A 22,082-nucleotide genomic window follows, 5' to 3' on the forward strand; every position below is an offset into this window, starting at 1 on the left:
AGGTAATCATTGCCAGCGGTGTTCCTGGTTTATTTTCTTAGTAAATGGTATTTTGTCGATAATTTGTTTTATGGGGAATTATCCTATTAGTGAGATGCCTCGGATCAGAGGTATATTTTGGCGTATTTAATAATACATCTTCAGAAGGATGGATTTATAGTTCAGTGGGATGGATATATAGGCAGGAAGAGTGTCTTTAGTGAGAAAAGGGGATATTATAATAAGGAATTAGCGTCACCTCACCTCATTCCTGCCAATATATCCATCCCACTGAACTGTAAATCCATCCTTCTGAAGATGTATTATTAAATACGAGAGTTCTTAAGGAAATTTCTGTCTTAACCCTTCCTTCGTGGTCTGACACTGTCATATATATATATATATATATATATATATATATATATATATATATAAATTAGTATATTTTGGTAACAGTCTTTCTTTTAAACATATTTCGTTGAAAACAACATAAAGTTTTAGATACAGGATTCTAGCACGAATCTTCTCAATATTCCTTATGTTTTTCTTCACTGAAGCAGGAAGATTCAAAATTTTCTCTCCAAAGTTCATTTTTACTTATTATTTAAATCTAACGCCTAGTGATGGGTTTTGTAAGTTCTCACCTCCACATTCTCAACGACAAATTCTTCCTTGTAGCTCATGATTATATCCTCTAATGGTGGATTGTAGGTGACATAGATAAATGATATGCATGGGGGTATTAAATGAATGGGGTAATAGTCCCTTAAATATAATGGATCAACGAAAGATATAGAGGTTTCGTAAATGAACGTGTGAATACTTGATGAAGTCTGGTCCAGGACTTGAGTAGGCAATAAGATTAGATCACAGAGGACAATGTCCACACCTGGAACTTGTCCACCACTGCATCCATCTGCCATCCTGGCTGCCCTCTAGCGGCGCTGTGGCCAACTGTTGCCCCTGCCGGGGGCTGTCTCCCCTGATACAGGGTCACAATCAATAAGTGAGAGCCACGCTGCAGTAGTGGATAATAGGTCACTTAGTCTAATGCATGATAAGTTAAGCTTGATACTTGGTAGAACTGAACAAAGCGTTATGATTAGTGGAGTGTGAATGACCTGCTATGTCAGTTATTAATTACAGGGGTACTGTAGAAAGGTAGGAACATATGAATATTACCAAACACACACACACACACACACACACACACACACACACACACACACACACACACAAAGTTAAAGACAGTTTATATAACACAAGGGGGGACATGCACTAGGGAACACAAGTGGAAATTGAGTACCCAAATGAGAGAGAAACTTTTCAGAAAGTTTTAATTGGAAAGAACTTTTTCAGTGTCATAGCTATCAGTAACGCCTGGCCCTCCTAGGACTTAGGAACCTCCATGGATTTCTTAGTACCCCCCTGGGGCTCCCCCGGACAACATGGGATTTCAGGATTTCCTAGGACTTCCTGGGACTAACTAGAACATCCTGGGATTCCCTAGGACTCCCTGAGACTAACTTCCATGCTGGGGTCGTCTTGTCTTTTTTTTTGTTTGATAAGGACAAAGACAACTTTTGTTGAGCAGTTTGGGTTTTGTTAATTGCTCTCAAGAGTCCCTGAAGAACGGAGTTGTGAATTGTGGTGTTTGATGTAACTCTTCAGATGACGTCTGAAGAGTTCCACGACGTCCTGTAGCGCCAGTGAATGGAAGCTGATGAGACATAACCGGTTGCTTACCTGGGTGATGGCTGGCAAGGGGATGCAAGTCACACAGTACATAAAACCAACCACCAACGGATTTTAACATAATAACGTAAAAAACACGACCTATTAGTTGGACCCAAAATGAATAGTGTGACGAGAATGTAGTGACGCCAGAGTGGGCTGTACACCTTATGCTGATCACATATACTTGAGTCACTGGTGTAGTACAGTTTCTGCTTCGTGTGAGTAAATAGTTAACTTTACATTTTTTTCTCTGTCTCTCTGTCTCTCTCTCTCCCTCTCTCCCCGTGACCCCAGAGTGCCACCCACCGCCCTCCTCGTGACCCCAGAGGGCCACCCACCGCCCTCTTCGTGACCCCAGAGGGCCACCCACTCCGTGACCCCAGAGGGCCACCCACTCCGTGACCCCAGAGGGCCACCCACTCCGTGACCCCAGAGGGCTACCCTCCCTGTGACCCCAGAGGGCTACCCTCCCCGTGACTCCAGAGGGCCACCCTCCCCGTGACCCCAGAGGGCCACCCCTCGTGACCCCAGTGTGCCACCCCTCGTGACCCCAGAGGGCCTCCCCTCGTGACCCCAGAGGGCCACCCCTCGTAACCCCAGAGTGCCACCCCTCGTGACCCCAGAGGACCACCCACCCCGTGACCCCAGAGGGCCACAGGGATCACGGGGCCTCACACCCCGCAAGTCACCAGGACAATAGCCGGCATAAATCTGACAGCTCCCCTCCTGTTAAGTCTCAGGCAGCAAGAAAAGAGCATGTTAGCGTGCCGTGGGAGTTATGGGTCGGCGGGGAGGCATTAAGCTTTACTGGAGCTGGCGACGTAACAACCTCCAAGAGCCGTAAGTGGGGTTTTAGAGGCCTCGTAAACCATGAGTCAGGGCGAGGTTTATGCACACCTTCCTGGGTTATTCACTAGTACAAGAAGCCAAGAGAAGTGTGTGAGCAGCAAGTGGCAGCGGGGACAATAGTACAGTGCAGTTTATAGGGGTGTACTGGGGGTACAGTGGTGTACTGGGGGTATAGGGGTGTACTGGGGGTACAGTGGTGTACTGGGAGGTATAGGGGTGTACTGGGGGTACAGTGGTGTACTGGGGGTATAGGGGTGTACTGGGGGTACAGTGGTGTACTGGGAGGTATAGGGGTGTACTGGGGGTACAGTGGTGTACTGGGGGTATAGGGGTGTACTGGGGGTACAGTGGTGTACTGGGAGGTATAGGGGGTGTACTGGGGGCACAGTGGTGTACTGGGGGGTATAGGGGTGTACTGGGGGTACAGTGGTGCACTGGGGGGTATTGTGGTGTACTGGGTGTACGAAGTGGTGCACTGGGGAGTATGGTGGTGTACTGGGGGGTATGGTGGTGTACTGGGGGGAGGGGGGTTATAGTGGTATACTGGGTGGTATAGTGGTGTACTTTTTTATTATTATTATTTTCTACCACAGACGTGGCCGTACTGGGTGTACGAAGTGGTGTATTGGGAGGTATGGTGGTGTACTGGGGGTACAGTGGTGTACTGGGGGGTATAGAGGTGTACTGGGGGGTATAGGGGTGTACTGGGGGTATAAATTGCTTGAACAAGTCACTGCTCGTAAATATATTGAGGCCATGCAATGGAATCGAATCCGCCTACTGGGCTCCCCAAACACACGCGTTACCGTTTGAACTATGAGGAGCACAAACGTAACTCCAAGTTAGTCTGATCCAAGAAGATCAGACTAATCAGTTAGTCTGATCCAAGTAAATTGAGATAATTTCGAGGTCATCATGGTCCAGTCGGTAGTGAGTTTGTCTGAGAAGTCCACATCCGCCGGTTTGATACCATTATACGTCTTCAATATTTTCTCACTGAGTCATCATGACTTTCTTGTGGCTCCATTGTGCGAGGCATTACAGTGTGAAGATGTAGCTCTTAAGGGCAAGATCTGGCCACCCTCTCTCTCTCACAGTGGTTTTGCTGCCACAAACCTTCCTCCTTACCACAATTATCCCAACCTGCCACAACCCCCACCAACCAGCCACAACCTTCACCAACCTGCCACAACCCCCACCAACCTGCCACAATCCCCACCAACCTGCCACAACCCCCAGCAACCTGCCACAACCCCCACCAACCTGCCACAACCAGTCCATCCTTCCGCAGTTTAACAAGTATTTAAATTTGAAGTGGTTTGACCTAACCTTAATGGTACGAACCTTGACCTAAGCTATCAAGGCCAATGATCATTTGTACAAAGGAACGTCTAAATTCTGGTGGTTTATTTCTACTATAACTCTTCATTTTGGACGCTGGTGTCCGATGGGTGTAACTCAGAGATACATCAAGCGAGCTCGGGGGTTCGAACCCTTTTTGGTTAGCCGGTCAATGTGTCTTGTAGTCTCAGTGTGACGTCATGTACTCCTTGGCGGTCTATGGGCGCCCCATGCACCCCTTGACGGTCTATGGGCACCCCTTGCACCCCTTGGCGGTCTATGGGTGCCCCATGCACTCCTTGGCAGTCTATGGGCGCCCCATGCACTCCTTGACGGTCTATGGGCGCCCCATGCACCCCTTGGCGGTCCATAAACCCTAGAGTCACCCCATAGCGGTGTGTGGAGTGTCAGCTCTGAACCGCTGCCGTAAAGTATGATCTTGCTGCTGGAACATAAATTTTTCTCGTGTATGCCTTAAAATTGGAAGCTCTTGCATTTAACGTTATATTTGTCTTGTATATTATATTTCAGAGCTGAGTTTGGTGTCTTCACTGTGCACTACTTCTATTCTTACGCCGCGAGAGTGCATAAATGTACATATATATTGCAAGATAAAAGGTTTTGAATGAGTGCCATTACTGCAAGGTGTAGCACGTGGCACAGGTGACAGTTCTCGACGTCTATATGTGCCACATGCGAGCCATTTACCGTGATACCCACATTACTGAATATATTGCATGTTGCGCCGTACGGTTAAATATATAAAGTAATAATATATCGCCGAGTGTAAGGGTCACTGACATGTGCTGTGTAATGTAGTTGGAAATAGTGTTTACATTGTGTTAACGCTGCCGTTACCCAATCCTCTTACCATGTTTGGCCTATATGGCCTGCAAGCCCAGCGGGCCAGGATGGCCACGACCGGGCAGGACAAGTACGCCAGTAGGGCCAAGATGAACAAGAAACAGAGGAAAAGACTGTTGCAGCAGCAGCGACACGTCAAGGACAAACAACGTCGCTCGCTTGACTTCATCAGCGAGACCGACCTCAGGTTCCTCCAACCTAACTCCGGCAGTTGCGTGCCAGCCAGCGAGCGGAGAGGATCCGCTAGTGTGTCGCGTGCCACCAGTGCGCTCAGCGATTACCTGCCTGTGTCGCGCTCTCGTTCTCCCTTCTTCAATCAGAGCAACCATTGTAGCCCGCGTCACCGCCTCGGCTCCCCTGGACCCCCGCAGCGCCAGCAGCAGCAGGGGGGCGGGGGTGAGGCCGGCATGGTCACAGCCAGCCTCGAGTCTCTAGCACGACTGTTCTCCTGTGTGTCTGTCAAACCACGCCCACATCACCGCTCCTGCTACAACCACGCCATGCACGGGTGAGTCTTCCTGGAGGTGTTATCACCCCTCTCTTTACGCCCGTCCCACGCCCTCCTACCTGCCCCCCGCCACCTGCCCTTACCTCTGTACACACACATGCTCGGCTCCCCGCACCTACCATGCTTCTTAGTCCGTGTCATGCACAGTGTCGCCTCTCCAGTACCAGTATCTCACCCATACCTTGTCTGGCGTGTCATTAGCCTGCCCGTCCGTCCTGTCACCTCGCTTTGTACTTAGTAACTATATATATATATATATATATATATATATATATATATATATATATATATATATATAAACCAACTACTTCTCACCCCCCCTTGAAGGATACGAATCCAGATAGCCAGGGGCGCCATGCACCTTAGCGTATCCAGTTCTATGCCAACTAGACCACACAGACTGTACACAAAGACTGGAAATCTTGAGACTTTTAACCCAACCTCCCGACAACACTCGATGGTCAATTTTAGAGAACAGATATTTCATGGAATCACCTCGCTGTTGGGGCCACCTGAGTAATATAACCGCGAAGAAGCTTCAATGGTCAACAAGCCAATATGCGACCGAAAATTCGCATTTCTTGGGGATTCTCAAGATATGTAGAGAAGCGTTTTGTTCAAGAGATGTTAGTAATAGGATGAGGGTAAGTTCTCCTGGAGCTGATATAGATAACATAGCAGACAGGGTTGATAACGTTTTGGCTGGCAACGGTACAAGCGAACTGGGTGTCTCTCTGTTGGAGGGAATGATGTTGACAAACGTCACAATGAGAAACTAATAAATAAATTCAACTTTGCACTAGATAGGATTAGGAAAAAACGAGGAGTTCCAATCGTGTGAGGAGTTCTACCGAGGATCCGAGTTGATGGTGATTAGTTGTCAAGGTCAATTAGGATAAATTGCCGACTTAAAACTTATTACTTTAGTTGTAAAATACTATTCATTAGCAACTGGTATTCGTTCATTTGTTGGCCAGAACCGCAATTTACGGGAGGAGCGGGGTTCACCTACACGGGCCTGAGGTCGGGACCTTAGCAGACTCATTGGAAATAGTAGTTAGTAGGACTTAAAGTTGTTAGATGCTAGCGGTGTGAGTGTGAATGATAAGAAGGTAGCTCATGACATTATAGGGCACAAGACACAAAAAATGGAAAGAAAAGCAGTGAGGTGTTATTGCTCTAACAGAAACGTGGATTAACGTAGAAAACAACGAACTATTAGCTGAATATCAAATTAAGGAATTCTAATTATTTCACATAGATTAGACTTGGAGAGGAAAGACGCAACATGTTAGTTAAAATTTTAAATATAGTTATCAAATAGGGAATTAAAACTGGGCCCCATACAGAAACTGGATAGAATTAAATGAAAATAATGTTTGTCTAATAATAGTGTTAAACGTAGGCGACCAAACCTCGAGAGATTGTAAATATTCGTAGACAGAGGTATCTAAGGTCTGATAATGTTTGTATAACAGGTGTCTTTAATTTTAGTACAACAAAACAAGCAGTGCTGAAGCAGAATTTATTTTATATGCATTTTGTGTTACCGCTTCATTAGACAATACATTACGGGACCAGCATAGGAAACATTACATTAGACTTGCGTCTGGCCAACACGGAGACACTAGTAAATAACATAAAAATAAGAAAAATGTTAGTGATCTTAAGAAAATTAGATTTAACGTAATATTGAACAATTGTGCCAGGGAAAACTCAGCAAGCATACCAAATCTCTCTCTCTCTCCCTCTCTCTCTCTCTCTTTCTCTCTCTCTCTCTCTCTCTCTCTCTCTCTCTCTCTCTCTCTCTCTCTCTCTCTCTCTCTCTCTCTCTCTCTCTCTCTCTCTCTCTCTCTCTCTCTCTCTCTCTTTCTCTGGGTAAATGTTATGCATTTATAACAATGCTTGTCTCTTCCGCCTGCCTCTCCCAAAATAGACTCTGGCTTAAACTTGGTGTTTATTAAGTCATTAACAATGAGAGCACGCCCACTTTTGTTTTAAACTTGGGAGAAGTGTAAGTGCATACTTGAGTGCGTATTACTCAGTACTTATGATGTTGTACTTACCTGTGTATACAGGAAAGGGCGAGATCTAGCTCCAGGGCCCCCCACCTGCCAGCTGCTATACCTGGTGCTTTTACTCTCCAAAGTTTTAATGTTGTCATACTTGTTCATCCGGTTGTGAATCGAGGTTGCTTCCACAACTTAAGCTTCAAACGCGTTTTATTTACTGAACACTAACAATGAATATAAGTATCACTTTAAGTTTCTCTAACTCATTTGTGTTTCCAGTTTCCAGCTGTGTTCTCTCGTACTGTCTTCCCTCATCTCAAACATGCCAGCTCAGCTATACCAATGTCTTACCACCTCTGGTTCTTTTGTCTAGCGGTTAGGCCGAGATCTCTTAGTGTGTCCTCATAAGCCGACTCTCTTATGTCTGGCTCTAGTCTGGTAACATATCATGAGCCATGCTGCAAGCACTGGTAGATGCGTCCGCCTATATCAGAGGCAAGGATTGTCCCTTCCATTGTAGATTGTCTTAAAAATATTACATGTTCTTATTGTGTTGTACATAAAGTGTATACATTGTGCAAATATGCAATATACATAAAGTGTATATTGTACATAAAGTGTAATTATATGTTTATATATTGTTACACACATACATACATAGTGAACTTCTTCTAACACAAGAATAACAAGTAAAAAAAGGGTCGAGAGCCACTGAAATAGTCGATCGGCGACAGGAAGCCGGGGCCCAATAGCTAAATATCATTCTGCACGCAAATATAGACGAATACAAATGTCAATATACCTCGCACTAATATCACACACATTAATATTGTCAGCATATACAAACCTTTGAAAGTGCTCAGCATTTCCATAGAAACAGATGATATCAGTTGTAAATCAATTCCTCTGACGTCATAAAAGTAAACAGCAGAAAGGCTCACTGTCCCATGGATACTTAAAATAATGAGTCCAGTGACGCAACGAGACTATAAATAGCGCTCTGTATAAATGGACGAGCGTCCACAAAGCAGTTAATGATTACCTTTCATACGGCACTGCGCATAAAATTTGAGTAAAACGCTAACATTATGAATAATAAAGTGGAGTTTGGTGTAAACGAGATATTAATGACAAGGGTATGACGTCAGTGATGTAAATAAAATTGTAGGGTAAACAAAAGAATAACGGCAAGAGGCGAGGTGTCAGGGACGTAAAGGGGTTGAGAGAGCGTGACAGCTCACTTCAGTACCTAATACGGGCTTGTGCGGTCTTCATAAAACTCGTCAAAGGAAAGCTATTGATTGAGGTGAGCGCAACGCAGCTGCTAGCGAGCACCTACATACCACGACACCGGCCGGCCCACCGCTGCCTACCACAGTGTGTGAAGCTAGACTGATCGAGATGCTGGAATCTGAGGCGCGTGTCATCTGGGCTACTGTTGCTGGTATTTTACCTGCAAGAAGGAACTTAAATTATAATGTTTGTTGCCACATTATAGTTCTGAGGGCAATAGCAGCATATTGGGAGAGGAATCTTAAATTACCCAACCCATGCATGTGAGAAGATAGGAGAGTCACAATGTTTCGGCCCATCCTGGACCCTTATGAACTGGCTGCTGAGACATGCAGTGAAGGCAGCCAGTATAAGGCCAGAGAGAAGGTATCCTATATACTTAGGACCCGATGGTCCAGACGGGTGCCCAAGGGAGAATTAGGGACTGCCAACAGGAAGTCCCCGGCATGGGGAGCTTTCACAACTAGAAGACGCGCTGTTCTTCCCAGAAGCTGCCTCTAGCAATGATGTGACGATGTTCTCCACTATGGGGCTATCCCATTTGGCCTGTTTGCCGTCGTTTGGAAAAGTTGGTCGAGGGGAAGAGTTGGCAAGAGTGTCCCACTGACCGGCTCCTTCCGCGAATTTTGGACCACAAATCCCAATGGAGTCTCTTAGGTATTCTGGTAGTATTTCATTCACTAATTCACCTGTAGCACTAATTGTTTCATTAGTCTGCAGACAGACTAATTGTTTCATTCCTTTCCCACATCCTTCCCCCCATTCTATCCCAAATCCTGACCCCCCTTCCAAGTGCTATAAAGTCTAATGGCTTGGCGCTTTCCCCTGATAATTCCCTTCTCTATAGATAACTTGTGTGATCTTTGAGGTCATAAAGTTTCATTCCCTTCGGAATGAGTCATCGTTCAGGGACTGTGAACGGTACCTATAATTTAGATGACTATTGCTTCTAGGGCGCAAATGACGAAGTTATGTCAACTGATAATCTATTAGTAAATCAGTTTTCTTTCTAATTTAAAATCTTCCTTCTGTTTCCTGTGAGTTGCTTCCCATCCCCTTACCTTCTCGCCTTCCTTCATGCTCCTTTCTTTCTTACTCCATTTTCACTTCCTTTTTTCAATCCCCTATTTCTCCTCTTCTTCTTGTACTTTCTCCTACCTTTTCCTCCCTCTTCTCTCCTCTTCTCCTTGGTGTTGTTGCTGGGGTGTTTGTGCCTTGCGTGGTGGACGAGGCATCAGAGGCGGGACGACCACCTGTGAACACGGACGCGGGTGTCCGGGCTGGGAGACTCGTGTGTCCAGGGCTGCTGGAGTGTTGTGTGGGGCGGGAGGCCTTGACAGGGCGAAGGAACGGTGTTTGTCCAGCATGTACGGTGGGTTGTGGCTGGCAGGGTGTGGGGGGGGGGGATTGATTGATAAAGATTAAACCACCCAAGAGGTGGCACGGGCACGAATAGCCCGTAAGTGGTGGCCCTTTTGAGCCATTACCCGTATCGAGAGATGATACTGGAGATCTGTGGAAGCGCGACTCCACCCTGCGTGACGGGAGATGTCCCCCGGACCAAATAGTGACCAAATGGTGTGTGTGTGGGGGGGGGGGGGATGAGAGGGGCAGATAGGGTGTTGAGGGTTGGGTGAGGGGGGACTCCGGCAGGGTAGGGGGGGTGAAATGAAGGGGAGGCCTGATCAACTAGGCTGTGACTCATACGTCAGGCTGCGAGTATCCGCGTCCAACAGCCTGGTTAACCAGTCCAACAACGAGGAGGCCTGATCGACGACCGGGCCGCGGGGTCGCTAAGCCCCGAAATCACCTCAAGGTAACCTCAAGGTAAGGAGGCAAATATTTGCATATAACTAGCAATAACTTAGCGATAAACTTCAATAAATATTAAGGTGTAGTGTGTTGGGACGTGAGGGTGTTGGGGCGTCCAGTGGTCCAAACTGCGACCCCGATTTAATTTGTTGAGACGAGAAATAATTATGTTTTCGGAGATGAAAGGTAAAAACACAAAGAAAATAAAAGATGAAAGTTGGCTCCAGGATCTGGCTTTTGCTGTGGACATTATTGCACAATTAACTTATCAGAATAAAAATATTGTGCAACAAATTTTATTAAAGGACTTCAATTAGTTGTGGTGTGTATGGCCCTCATGACAACACAAGTGTGACCCATATGGCCCTCGGGGGACCCTCAGTGTGACCTGCCTGGTCTAAGTCACCCTCTACACTCTACACTCACTCCATCAGTCACACTCACTCACCGGAACTAAATCTTTTCCTAATGTATGTCAACGACCGGACAGAGGAAATAAGATCATTCTCATCCTCGTTTACGGACGATGCAAAGATAAATTGGTCCGGAAGATGACCGTGGGAGATTACAGGACGATCTGGATTCGCTTCAGAGATGGTCGGAAACATGGTTGATGGATTTGAACCCTGAAAAGTTTAAAGTAATGTGCATAGTAGCAGGTGAAAGTAGACCCCCAGGGACGGAGTCTTAAGGAACAAATTAACAAAACGTCTGTATTATACAAGAAATTGGTAAATATTGATGAGTCTTCCGGTGTCTAAACAAACAGGTCTTAGAACATCGTATATATTCTACGTAAGATTGACTCTTGAGTATGAAGCTCCGGCCTGGAATCCCCACAAACACAAACTAGACAAAGTGGAGAAATGTGCAAAAAGACTTGTGCCAGAGCTGAGGAGACTCAAGTGCAGTGAACGACTGAGAGAACTCTCACCAGGTTGGAGGAAACAAGAAACAGATGAGGTATGATAACAACGTATACGGTATTGAAGGGAATGTAATAAGACTACTGGACAAGTGGTGGGAACAAGAGACGTAGATAAGCATGGGAACGTCCAGGAATAACGTATATAACGTTAGGCTGCAAAAATATATAAAATCTTAATCTCAATAAAATCTCAACACGTAATAAAAAACGAGAAACATAAATGAGATCATTGCATTAATTACCCAGCACCAAGAAAAGTGGGGCTAGAGAGCACATGTTCGACCCAACACGCACATGTAGGTGAAAACACACACAAATGGCAGAGAGAAGCGCCGAAAACTTACCAAGTTTGGTAAGTTTTCATTTTCTATTTTATTTCTGTTTCCTCCTTTCCCCTGCTGTTGGTGTCTTATTTGGTGGACTTGCACCCCGCTTCCCATGGTAAGTGTTGCACCTCGTCTCAGGTGTCACCTGTTGCCTTTCCCACTGGCGGATTCCACCCACTAATTGTTTACTATGTAGTACTGTGAAAGGTATTACCAGATGATCCGATGCCACCAAGAAGCAGTTTTGGTAGACGAAATGTTCCCAGCATTTCTGGTAGTATGGGAGGAACTCCACCTCACGTAACACCTTCGTCTGTCTAGCCACACCTACACTGTCTTGTGCAGCAGACAATGTTCCCTTCGAGCCTGAGTGAGGAGTGTCCTACAGCGTGCAACCCAACAAGGTCTTGCTTCAGCAAGTGTTCCTCTCTCACGTCACTTCCTCGGACGCTAAAGTCTCGCCGATCTCTTATGTAAAGCAGATATTCCCTCTCAGTCGTTCTCCAGCCCCTGAGGTTCCAGCAGGTATATTCAAGTGTTTTAAAGCAGGCAAGCGTCCCACCCACCAGTAAGTTTTCCACCTACTCGAGCAACAGGAAGGCATTTTGCCTCCAGCAGCAGCAGCAGCAGCGGGCATCTCCCTAACCTCCCGCAAGCATCTGTACATCCCCGTCCCTTCCCTTCCACCTCCAACCTCACCGGCAGCGGACATCTCCCCTCTCCCTTTAAGTCACTGGAGGAGGCGGCATACCTGGCGTTGCTCCTGCCGCTCTTTGCTGGAGAGAGAGAGAGAGAGAGAGAGAGAGAGAGAGAGAGAGAGAGAGAGAGAGAGAGAGAGAGAGAGAGAGAGAGAGAGTGACGGGGGTATAAGGACAGGGTGAGAGACATAAACTCCGAAACAGACAAATCTGAGACTGAGCGAGTTCTGTAGTACTGTAGAGGCCGCTTGTGACAAGAAATATTATGAAGAAATGTAAATATTATCAACTAAAAATTATGTACCTATATCCTTGACTACCTTCCCCTAACCCTCCCTCCCTCCCTCTTTCCCTCACCTCAGCAGAATCACTGCTGGAAGTTTACCTGCCCTCCAGGCGTATCACAACTCTACCGAGCGGTAAGTCTCCTGATTATTACTGAAATCTATAATAGAAAGAGTTGTACAATTCTCCTTTATGTTTTGTCTTTCCTGGCTGACAAGGTGGGTATTGTCGGCGGGTCTCAGTGTTTTGTCGTGACTTGATATTCGACTCAGCGCAACAAAAATAGTTTAGACTTTTGTGTCCTGTATTCCCGGTGTGACATTTAAAAACAGTACATAATGAAACATTCATTATTCTGGCAGTAGCGAAACATTTCTGGGCCAACAGTATAGATCAACACTTGGCCCCACGCACAAATGTACTTGTATACACACACGTGAAACATGAAAGATTTGTAAAATGTACCCCAATGATATTGGCTTTAGATATTTAAATCAACATGATAAAGTCTCGTTATCCGAAGATCAAATTAGTACAATAACAAGCAGGACTTCAGTGTCTTTACTTTTGTATTTAAGTTTAAATGAGAAATAATCATATAACTAATATACTCAATAACGTGTAGAGAACGGTCATTATTATGTGATAATTCTGGCAAGTCAACATATAAGCAGCAGAAAATGTTGCTCATGGAGCGCACGTCCTTCCTGGCGACCTAATACTCCAGAGGCAGGATTAGCGAGCTCCTCTTGTCGTATTTTAGAATTAGAACAAACCCGTAATGTTTACAACATTGAATTTACCTGAATTCAATTTTCAACCGAAATTAAATTCTCTGAGCGAAAATAATGAACCGTCGACATACATAAATTTAAAACCCATCTTTGCAAAATCAGGAACAACTTGGTGTTGGGGAAGGATGTGGGGAAACTCCAGAAACCGTAGCAAGCACAACTAGGTGAGTACACACACACACACACACCTGGGGCGCCTGATGGCTAAGTGATCAACACGCTGGATACGTAGTCCTGTGGACCGGGGTTCGATCCCCGGCGATGGCGGAAAGCAAATAGGCAGTTTCTTTCACCCTGATGCCCCTGTTATCTAGCAGTAAAATAGGTACCTGGGAGTTAGACAGCTGTTACGGGCTGCTTCCTGGGGTGTGTGTGTGTGAGAAAAATAGTTAGTACTTAGTAACAGTTGATTGACGGTTGACAGACGGGCCGATAGAGCAGAGCTCAACCCCCTCAAGCACAAATAGATGAGTACACATAGATATCACACTAACGTGATGCATCAAATGAACAAATCCACAAGGGCCGTTTGTTCATAGACGAGTACACTGTTAAAGCACATAATGCAAAAATATTTTAATAATTCTTACGTAGCATTATCTAGAAAACATTTTACTGCGCGATTTTCTTCGCTCTTGAAACCTGCATAAAAATGAGCAGCAAAATATGTGTATGTTCCTATAAGCTCTGGGAGCTCCCGTAAGAATGTTGCCGACCTTACGAGAACTTTACCATCATATACACCAGCACTGACACTCTTGGTCCGTTAGTCGTGTCGTGTTATATACGTAGACTGAGAAAATAAAGCACATATGATAGGTGGGGAAAATGTATATGGATTGCAGACAAGAAACTTATTCAGAGATGGAAAGCTGACGCCGTTCATATAGGAAAGGAATTTGTTATCTTTGTTAAATAATATAGAGTATAATTGTCATATATACATTATCATACAAAAGAAACTACTACATTACATATAGTTTATATAATTATCAGTAAAAAGTGTATTATATTATCACATAGTAACCCTCCTGCCTGACTTTCCACACACAGTAACCATCCAGCCTGTCTATCCACACACGGTAACCATCCAGCCTGTCTATCCACACATAGTAACCATCCAGCCTGTCTATCCACACACAGTAACCATCCAGTCTGTCTATCCACACACAGTAACCATCCTGCGTGCCTATTCACGCACAAAAAATGTAATCAGAAAATAGCAAATTATTGTATTCTTAATTTCCCTGCATTTTATGTCAGTATTAAACATTAAAAAACCTCATTAAATCGACTCTAATGTCTGGTCCACACAATGCTTCAATTGTCTCTTTAATCCAGTTTACAAGAACACCTTTATCTTACAAAAACAATATATATGCATGTTATGTTCAATTTCAGTACATTGGTCCCACCTATTGTTGTCCCTGATGCTAAACATCAACAACCTCTCATTAGTAGGGAGCGTCTCGTGAATATATCTGTTCAGTAGTTCACATTGTTTCAGAACAATAAATTTAAGATGAAGGTTTACTCATATTGCTCGCCAGTTAAAAAGTGGATACGCCTCCTCTGCTGTAGGTAGTGTATTTGTGAGCAAGACTCTCATACACTTGTTTGTTGACCAGACCACACACTAGAAGGTGAAGGGACGACGACGTTTCGGTCCGTCCTGGACCATTCTCAAGTCGATTGTTCTCAAGAGAATAGTCCAGGACGGACCGAAACGTCGTCGTCCCTTCACCTTCTAGTGTGTGGTCTGGTCAACATACTTTAGCCACGTTATTGTGACTCATCGCCTGCATACACTTGTTTTCTGGTCATCCTTAGAAAACCTCCAACATTACAAATCTGTCTGAAGATATTACTTGCACAAGAATAAAAGTGAGGTGAATAATGGCAAGATCAGTATACTCCAGCATATATATATAAATCAATTAACACATATTTTACAAAAATAATGTCCCAATACACTATTCATTTACATAATTTTCTTCCTAAAGTATCACATAAGATAGCCAGTAACATCTTACATAGTATCCCTATCTCACCGTCTTTCTACGTTTACATAGCGTAGTTAGTTTAATTGACTGGTGTACCCCATACCATACAGTCTAAAAATAGTTTTTCAGTATACATAACAATTTTCTTATCCATTGGAAAATTGTGAGACAAATACCAGATAAAGTATTTCAAGGAATACAGGAGAGGATGGAGAATAACAGACAGAAACAGAGTGAAGAGATAGACAGCGTCACGTCTTGCGTCCCAGGTGAGACGGGTGTAATTAACCAGCACTTGTTCACCTGAGTGACAGGAAGCCGCCACATGCCTTCCCGCTGAGACATGTTTAGTATTGACCAGGTAGGCGCCCCGGGTCTCTGAACTCCTCGCCCTCTTCCTCTTCACCAAGTATTCATCCTGCTCTACAGGACTAGGTGGGGATTAACAAGACACATGCAGATCGGCGTTCAATCCCCGACCGTCCAAGTGGTTGGGCACCATTCCTTCCCCTCCGTCCCATCCCAAATCCTTATCCTGACCCCCTTCCATGTGCTATATAGTCGTAATGGCTTGGCGCTTTCCCCCTAACTTAAAAAAAAGCAAAGCTTCTGGATCTCAACCTCGAACAGACAGACATAAATTTTGTATAGATATTGATATTAATTGCAGTAAAGGAACCGGTCAAGAACCTTCCCAGTCATGAGAAGTAAAGATGACTCGCACGAGAGCGGCACTTGCCTCTCATTAGCTCTTTATATGTAAAATGAAAGGCTGCCTCTCACTCCCCTCATTACCGTCTCTCCTGGCTGCCTCTCACTCCGCTCATTACTGTCTCTCCTGGCTGCCTCTCACCTCATTACTATCTCTACCTGGTTGCCTCTCACTTCCTCTCCGCCTCTGAGGTCTGGCTTCCTCCTGAAGGTGACTTCCTCTCCTGCATATTGCCTAAGGCTCCGCTTCTCTTGTAAAATTTCCTGTTGTATTTTGAGAAAGTATTTTATTAAATATGATATTTATTTATTTTTAATGTTGAATATCTCTATTAAATTATAGTTTTAGCGGTTACGATGCCTTTGTTGAGTCGTTTGTGTATGGTGTGAGTTGTCTTGGTACCTTCAATCACTTGAGCTGGACGGTAGAGAGACGGTCTCGCTTCATGCAGGTCGGCGTTCAATCCCCGACCGTCCAAGTAGTTGGGCACCATTCCTTCCCCCCGTCGCATCCCGAATTCTTATCCTCATCGCTCTCAAGTGTTGTATAGTTGTAATTGCTTAATGATTTCGCCTGATAATTACCTTAACTTGTCTTGGTATGAGTGAATAAGGAGAGCTTGTAAGCTGGTACCGGCTGGTGTTTGACTTACAGAAGGGCAGGCAGTCTCATCACACACACGCACGCACGCACGGACACGCACACACGCGCGCGCGCACACACACACACACATACACAGTGATCCCTGTCATTACGGAACCGGTAGTTTTTACATCATAAATTTGATTCATCGCGGCACTTTAATGTGTTAAATGGTACAGGAAATCTGCGAGCGTTGGACTCTACATACAGTAACTCTCCACACAGTGACTCTCCACACAGTGACTCTCCGCACAGTGACTATACACACTGACTCTACACACAGTGACTGTACACAGTGACTATACACAATGACTCTCCACACAATGTTCTTATCCTTATACACGTATATTTGTCTGGGTTAAAGTTCAGTAGCTATTTTTCCTTCACTCTCCGGAGAGAGTATTTTTCATTTTACAATGTATTACAATCCCCGTTGCTTAATTATCTTGTTAGTGTTGCATAATGAGCAGACATTGATGTTAAGGAAGACCACGAGACTATGAAGGTGGCATAGTAAAGTTGGCAACAGTAACTGTGAAGGTTAAAGGGTTCTTTCATATATATTAACTAGCTGGGGTACCAGGCTTCACCCGGGTCTCTCTACACCCTCACCTTCCCTCCCTCTCTCTCTCTCTCTCTCTCTCTCTCTCTCTCTCTCTCTCTCTCTCTCTCTCTCTCTCTCTCTCTCTCTCTCTCTCTCTCTCTCTCTCTCTCTCTCTCTCTCTCTCTCTCTCTCAGAAAGTGTAATATTATGAATAGGCGAAAAACTGCTAAAAAAAACGAACAATACTTTTCCCACAATACTTTTGTGGGAAAAGGGTATATTAATAAATGGTTCACAACGTGAATGTGTGACAAATTTGCTTCGTTTCTCCGGCATATTTGAGACAGTTAATAAGACTTGTACATTGTGCATCTTGACGTTAACAAAGTTGTCGAGACTTTGTTTCACGAAATACCAACTACAAATGTCGAGGCTCATGATATTGTGGATATCTTAAGTTGGTTTAGTGCATGGTATTGAAAAGGAAACAAGTGTTTTAAAGAGAAATTTAGATATATATGAATAAATTTATTGTGGATAAATAGGAGCTGCCTGGCACTTGTCATTAGGCCTTTTGTAGTTTGTGTTATTCTGATGTTACCTAACCCGTTAGTAGCGGATATTTGTAACAGACTACTCCATCACGGCCACCATTTGGGTCCAGCCCGAGAGGTACTCCCTCTCCCCACTTAGCGCTCTCACAATAACAATAACGGAAGCAGGGGCCAGATATATGGTTTCCTTTTATTACTATTTAAATTCAAATATCGTATTTATGGTCATTGACGTATATTTTTTTTACTAATAATGATGAAATATTATCTTGTTTGTTATCATACAAGAGGTCTTGTTTCTCAGTTGTTTTACAAGAAGTTTACCGTATAGATTAATTAACGAACACGTTATCTGCAAGTGCAGTTCCCGCGATAACCATCTTACTTGTTGCTAATTTGAAGGCAAACGCAGGGAGAAATACGCCATTATGGGGTAATTGACGTGCAGTTTGGTGCTAATTGGTGGGTGTGAGCAGGTGGTGGGGAGAGGCAGGTGGTCGGGTGTGGCAGGTGGTGGGGTGAGGCAGGTGGTGGGGTGAGGCAGGTGGTGGGGTGAGGCAGGTGGTGGGGAGAGGCAGGTGGTGGGGTGAGGCAGGTGGTGGATGTGAGCAGGTGGTGGGGTGAAGCAGGTGGTGGGGTGAGGCAGGGAATGAGACAAGGCAGGTGGTGGGGCGAGGCAGGGAATGGGGCGAGGCAGGTGTGTGGAACTGGTGGCTCATCACGCCTCCTCTCACACGGGATGAAGCTTTTAATTAAGCGTTGTTTCAAGTTCCTTGAGGCAGGTGTGTTGACCACTGATGCTCTGGCTCATGTTGGAGGCAGGTGTGTTGACCACTGATGCTCTGGCTCATGTTGGAGGCAGGCGTGTTATATATTGGTTGGCATTTGTACAAAATTGAATAATTTTGATGATTATTATTCTGTGCAGTTTTGTCATAAATAATTCTAACTGTATATTTGCGGCGTTTATGTTTGTTGATGACCTTTAAAAACAATTGTTTTAGTGATGGGAGTTCCCTCTCACCTGTCATAGTGACAGGAGCTTAACCTAATAGCTCTCCTAATGACAGGAGTTTCCCGAATAACTGTTCTAGTGAACACCTGAATAACTGTTCTAGTGAACATTTGAATAACTGTTCTAGTGAACACCTGAATAACTGTTCTAGTGAACACCTGAATAACTGTTCTAGTGAACACCTGAATAACTGTTCTTGAAACAGCTGTTTTTGTGACTGGAACTTCTCGAGCAGCTGTTCTTGAGACAGAAGCTTCCTGAACAACACTTCGTGTGACAGAAACCGCCTCCTCTTTTCCTGAAGAGCCAGTATGCCAGTGGTGGTCGACCAGTGGTGGTCGCCCGTGACCTGAGACCAGGTGTGTGCTGGAGAGGTCAACAGCTGGTGTACCTGAAGAGCGCCATGTGTTTAATGAGGTAATTAGGGCGAGGGATGAGACAGGCACCAACGAGCCGTCTCTTACATCTTGGACTCAACAACGATCGTTTTCGTAATAATTTTTATACTTGGGGTTAAGCTTAGCTTTTGGGAGTCAACTATTTCTTTCTCAACAAGACACAGTAAAGTCTTTGTTCGTCTGAGTTTCGTGGTGGAATTTGATGGAAATGTTTCAAGTGTTGAAAAATCATAAATAAAATTGTGTAAATCTCTGTACTCTAATGTAAATGACACTGTGAGGTTTGGATGGATGGTTTGGCTTCTTGCGTTGGGGGAAGATCATTCAAGTGACTTTAGAACTGTGTATGTGTCTCTTATCTCAACCTCCACTCAGTAGATTTGCATACAAATTAAACCATTCTTTGCCGTAATGTAGTAGGTGCTGATAGTAGGCGAAGCTGCCACTTAAACATAAATAGTAGGTGTTAATGAGATTTGTTGCTCATATGGGCACAGGAAAAGGTAGTTTCTTAGGATCAAATTTTTTTTGTGTGTGAACTCTCAGTGGCTATTGGTCGATTGTAATAGGTGGCTATTGTATTCAGTTCTCAGATGCTATTGTATGAAATTTTCAGTGGCTGTTGCGTGCATTTTTTATTGACTATTGTAGAAAATTCTCGGTGGATATTGTTTAAGAAGGACAAGAACAGTCGTTGGACAGAATCAGGTCTGGGCTGTTGTTGGTCAGTAGAGGCTATCAAATATTTTGAGAATTTTCCAGCGCTGTTGTGTTCTGTATTGTGTTTAATACAGATAATAGATGTCATGAGAAAATCAGTAGGAGCCATGACAAGGATTCGAACCCGCTCACTTGGTACTCACAAGCAAATGCCCTAAACCACTACACTACGACATGGTAAAAGCAATGCAACCTGGGATTCCATCGAATCTTCTTGGGGGTCCTGAGGCTTCTACTGAACCCCAGTCAAGGCTTCACACATTCCCCCCCCCCCCCATGCACTCTGGCTATGGCTCAGTAGTTCCACCTCCAACGTTTCTCGTCAAATTTAGAATGAAATAACATTAACGTGATGTGTAAATGAGAAAATCTGATGGGAATAACGTGATGAATCAATGCTTTTAAAACACGTTTTTGGTTGACCAATATAAATATAGTTTATATTATGACCCGTCACTGACAATGACACAGGGATATTTCGGGAAATGTTAAATTTGTAGTGCAGTTAAGACCCCTTTGGCTGGTACAAATGTATATATATACATTATACAAAGGAGTAAATAAATGTATATATATATATATATATATATATATATATATATATATATATATATATATATATATATATATATATATATATATATATATATAAAAGTTTGTGAGGGTACCACCTCTGGTGCCAATGTGGGGACCCATAGCCTCGGAGAAGAAAATAAAAAGTATTCAGAGGAGACCTTGTGGTTTCTCACTGAACACTAATATTATCTTCTCCTACCACCCCCATTCTTTTGTATGTACACATGTATATTTACTTTATTTGAACTTTGTTACAAAAAAGGAGTTACATATGGGTTACAAAGATGGTTGTCATAGGTTGTCGAGTTCCTCCAGCTCCTCAGATGGCGGGCAGGAACCCTGGATGCAGTGCGCATTTCCCCTCTGTATCGCCACACTGAGGCGCTGGAAAAGAAAGCTTGCAGCTCTTGGGTCCCTTGTTGTTTCAATGAGCCTAGAACCCAGTTCCTTCAAAAAACTGGTAGCACTTTTACCCCAGGCGCCGAGCGTCTCAGAAGCAATGGGGACAAAATTGTAGTGGTCCTATATGTATATATATATATATATGCTATATATATATATATGTCGTACCTAGTAGCCAGAACGCACTTCTCAGCCTACTATTCAAGGCCCGATTTGCCTAATAAGCCAAGTTTTCTTTTATTAATATATTTTCTCAAATTTTTTTCTTATGAAATGATAAAGCTACCCATTTCATTATGTATGAGGTCAATTTTTTTTTATTGGAGTTAAAATTAACGTAGATATATGACCGAACCTAACCAACCCTACCTAACCTAACCTAACCTATCTTTATAGGTTAGGTTAGGTTAGGTAGCCGAAAAAGTTAGGTTAGGTTAGGTTAGGTAGGTTAGGTAGTCGAAAAACAATTAATTCATGAAAACTTGGCTTATTAGGCAAATCGGGCCTTGAATAGTAGGCTGAGAAGTGCGTTCTGGCTACTAGGTACGACATATATATATAGCACACGGAAACTGTATTGGAGGGGACCTACATTCCCTCCAATGCGTTATGTGTGGTTTCCTCCGAGGCTATGGGTTCCCCTTCTTCCAGCCAGAGGTGGTACTCCCTTCCCCTTTAAAAAAAAATATATATATAATATATTTTTAGATGAAAACTGTCCATGTTCCCATATTATTAACAAGTATGTTAAGAATAGTCTTGTTCAACATTTCGAAGTGCGCCTCTCTCACAGCAACATGCGAGAACGACTTAAAGTTAGTCATTCACCGTAATCATTCCAGTCAGGTACGGTAATTATAAGGAGAAAGCACTAAGCCATTACAGCAATATAACACTTGGAAAGGATAAGGATTTAGGATAGAGCGGAGGATAGGAATGATGCTACAGTTAATGATAAATCATAAATTTATTTATATATTAATGTTTCAAATTGTTTTGTTATGGATATTTGTATTTTGGATCTATATGATATGACTCAAATTACAAATAAATCCATAAATAACTTTCAACTCATCTAACCTAAACATGT

General features: G+C 43.9%; 1 protein-coding gene across 1 annotated transcript in view; it reads left to right on the plus strand.

The window, feature by feature from the left end:
* The first annotated feature begins 4,917 nt into the window (after positions 1-4,917).
* Slob (Slowpoke binding protein) overlaps positions 4,918-22,082 on the plus strand; it is a 174,678-nt gene continuing 157,513 nt past the window's right edge. The window contains 1 exon segment of the mRNA XM_069312167.1: positions 4,918-5,278. Coding sequence (XP_069168268.1) covers positions 5,178-5,278 — 101 coding nt within the window. The 5' untranslated portion in view covers positions 4,918-5,177.

Source organism: Procambarus clarkii, chromosome 7 (assembly GCF_040958095.1).
Source record: "Procambarus clarkii isolate CNS0578487 chromosome 7, FALCON_Pclarkii_2.0, whole genome shotgun sequence".
Classification (NCBI taxonomy): Eukaryota; Metazoa; Arthropoda; class Malacostraca; order Decapoda; family Cambaridae; genus Procambarus; species Procambarus clarkii.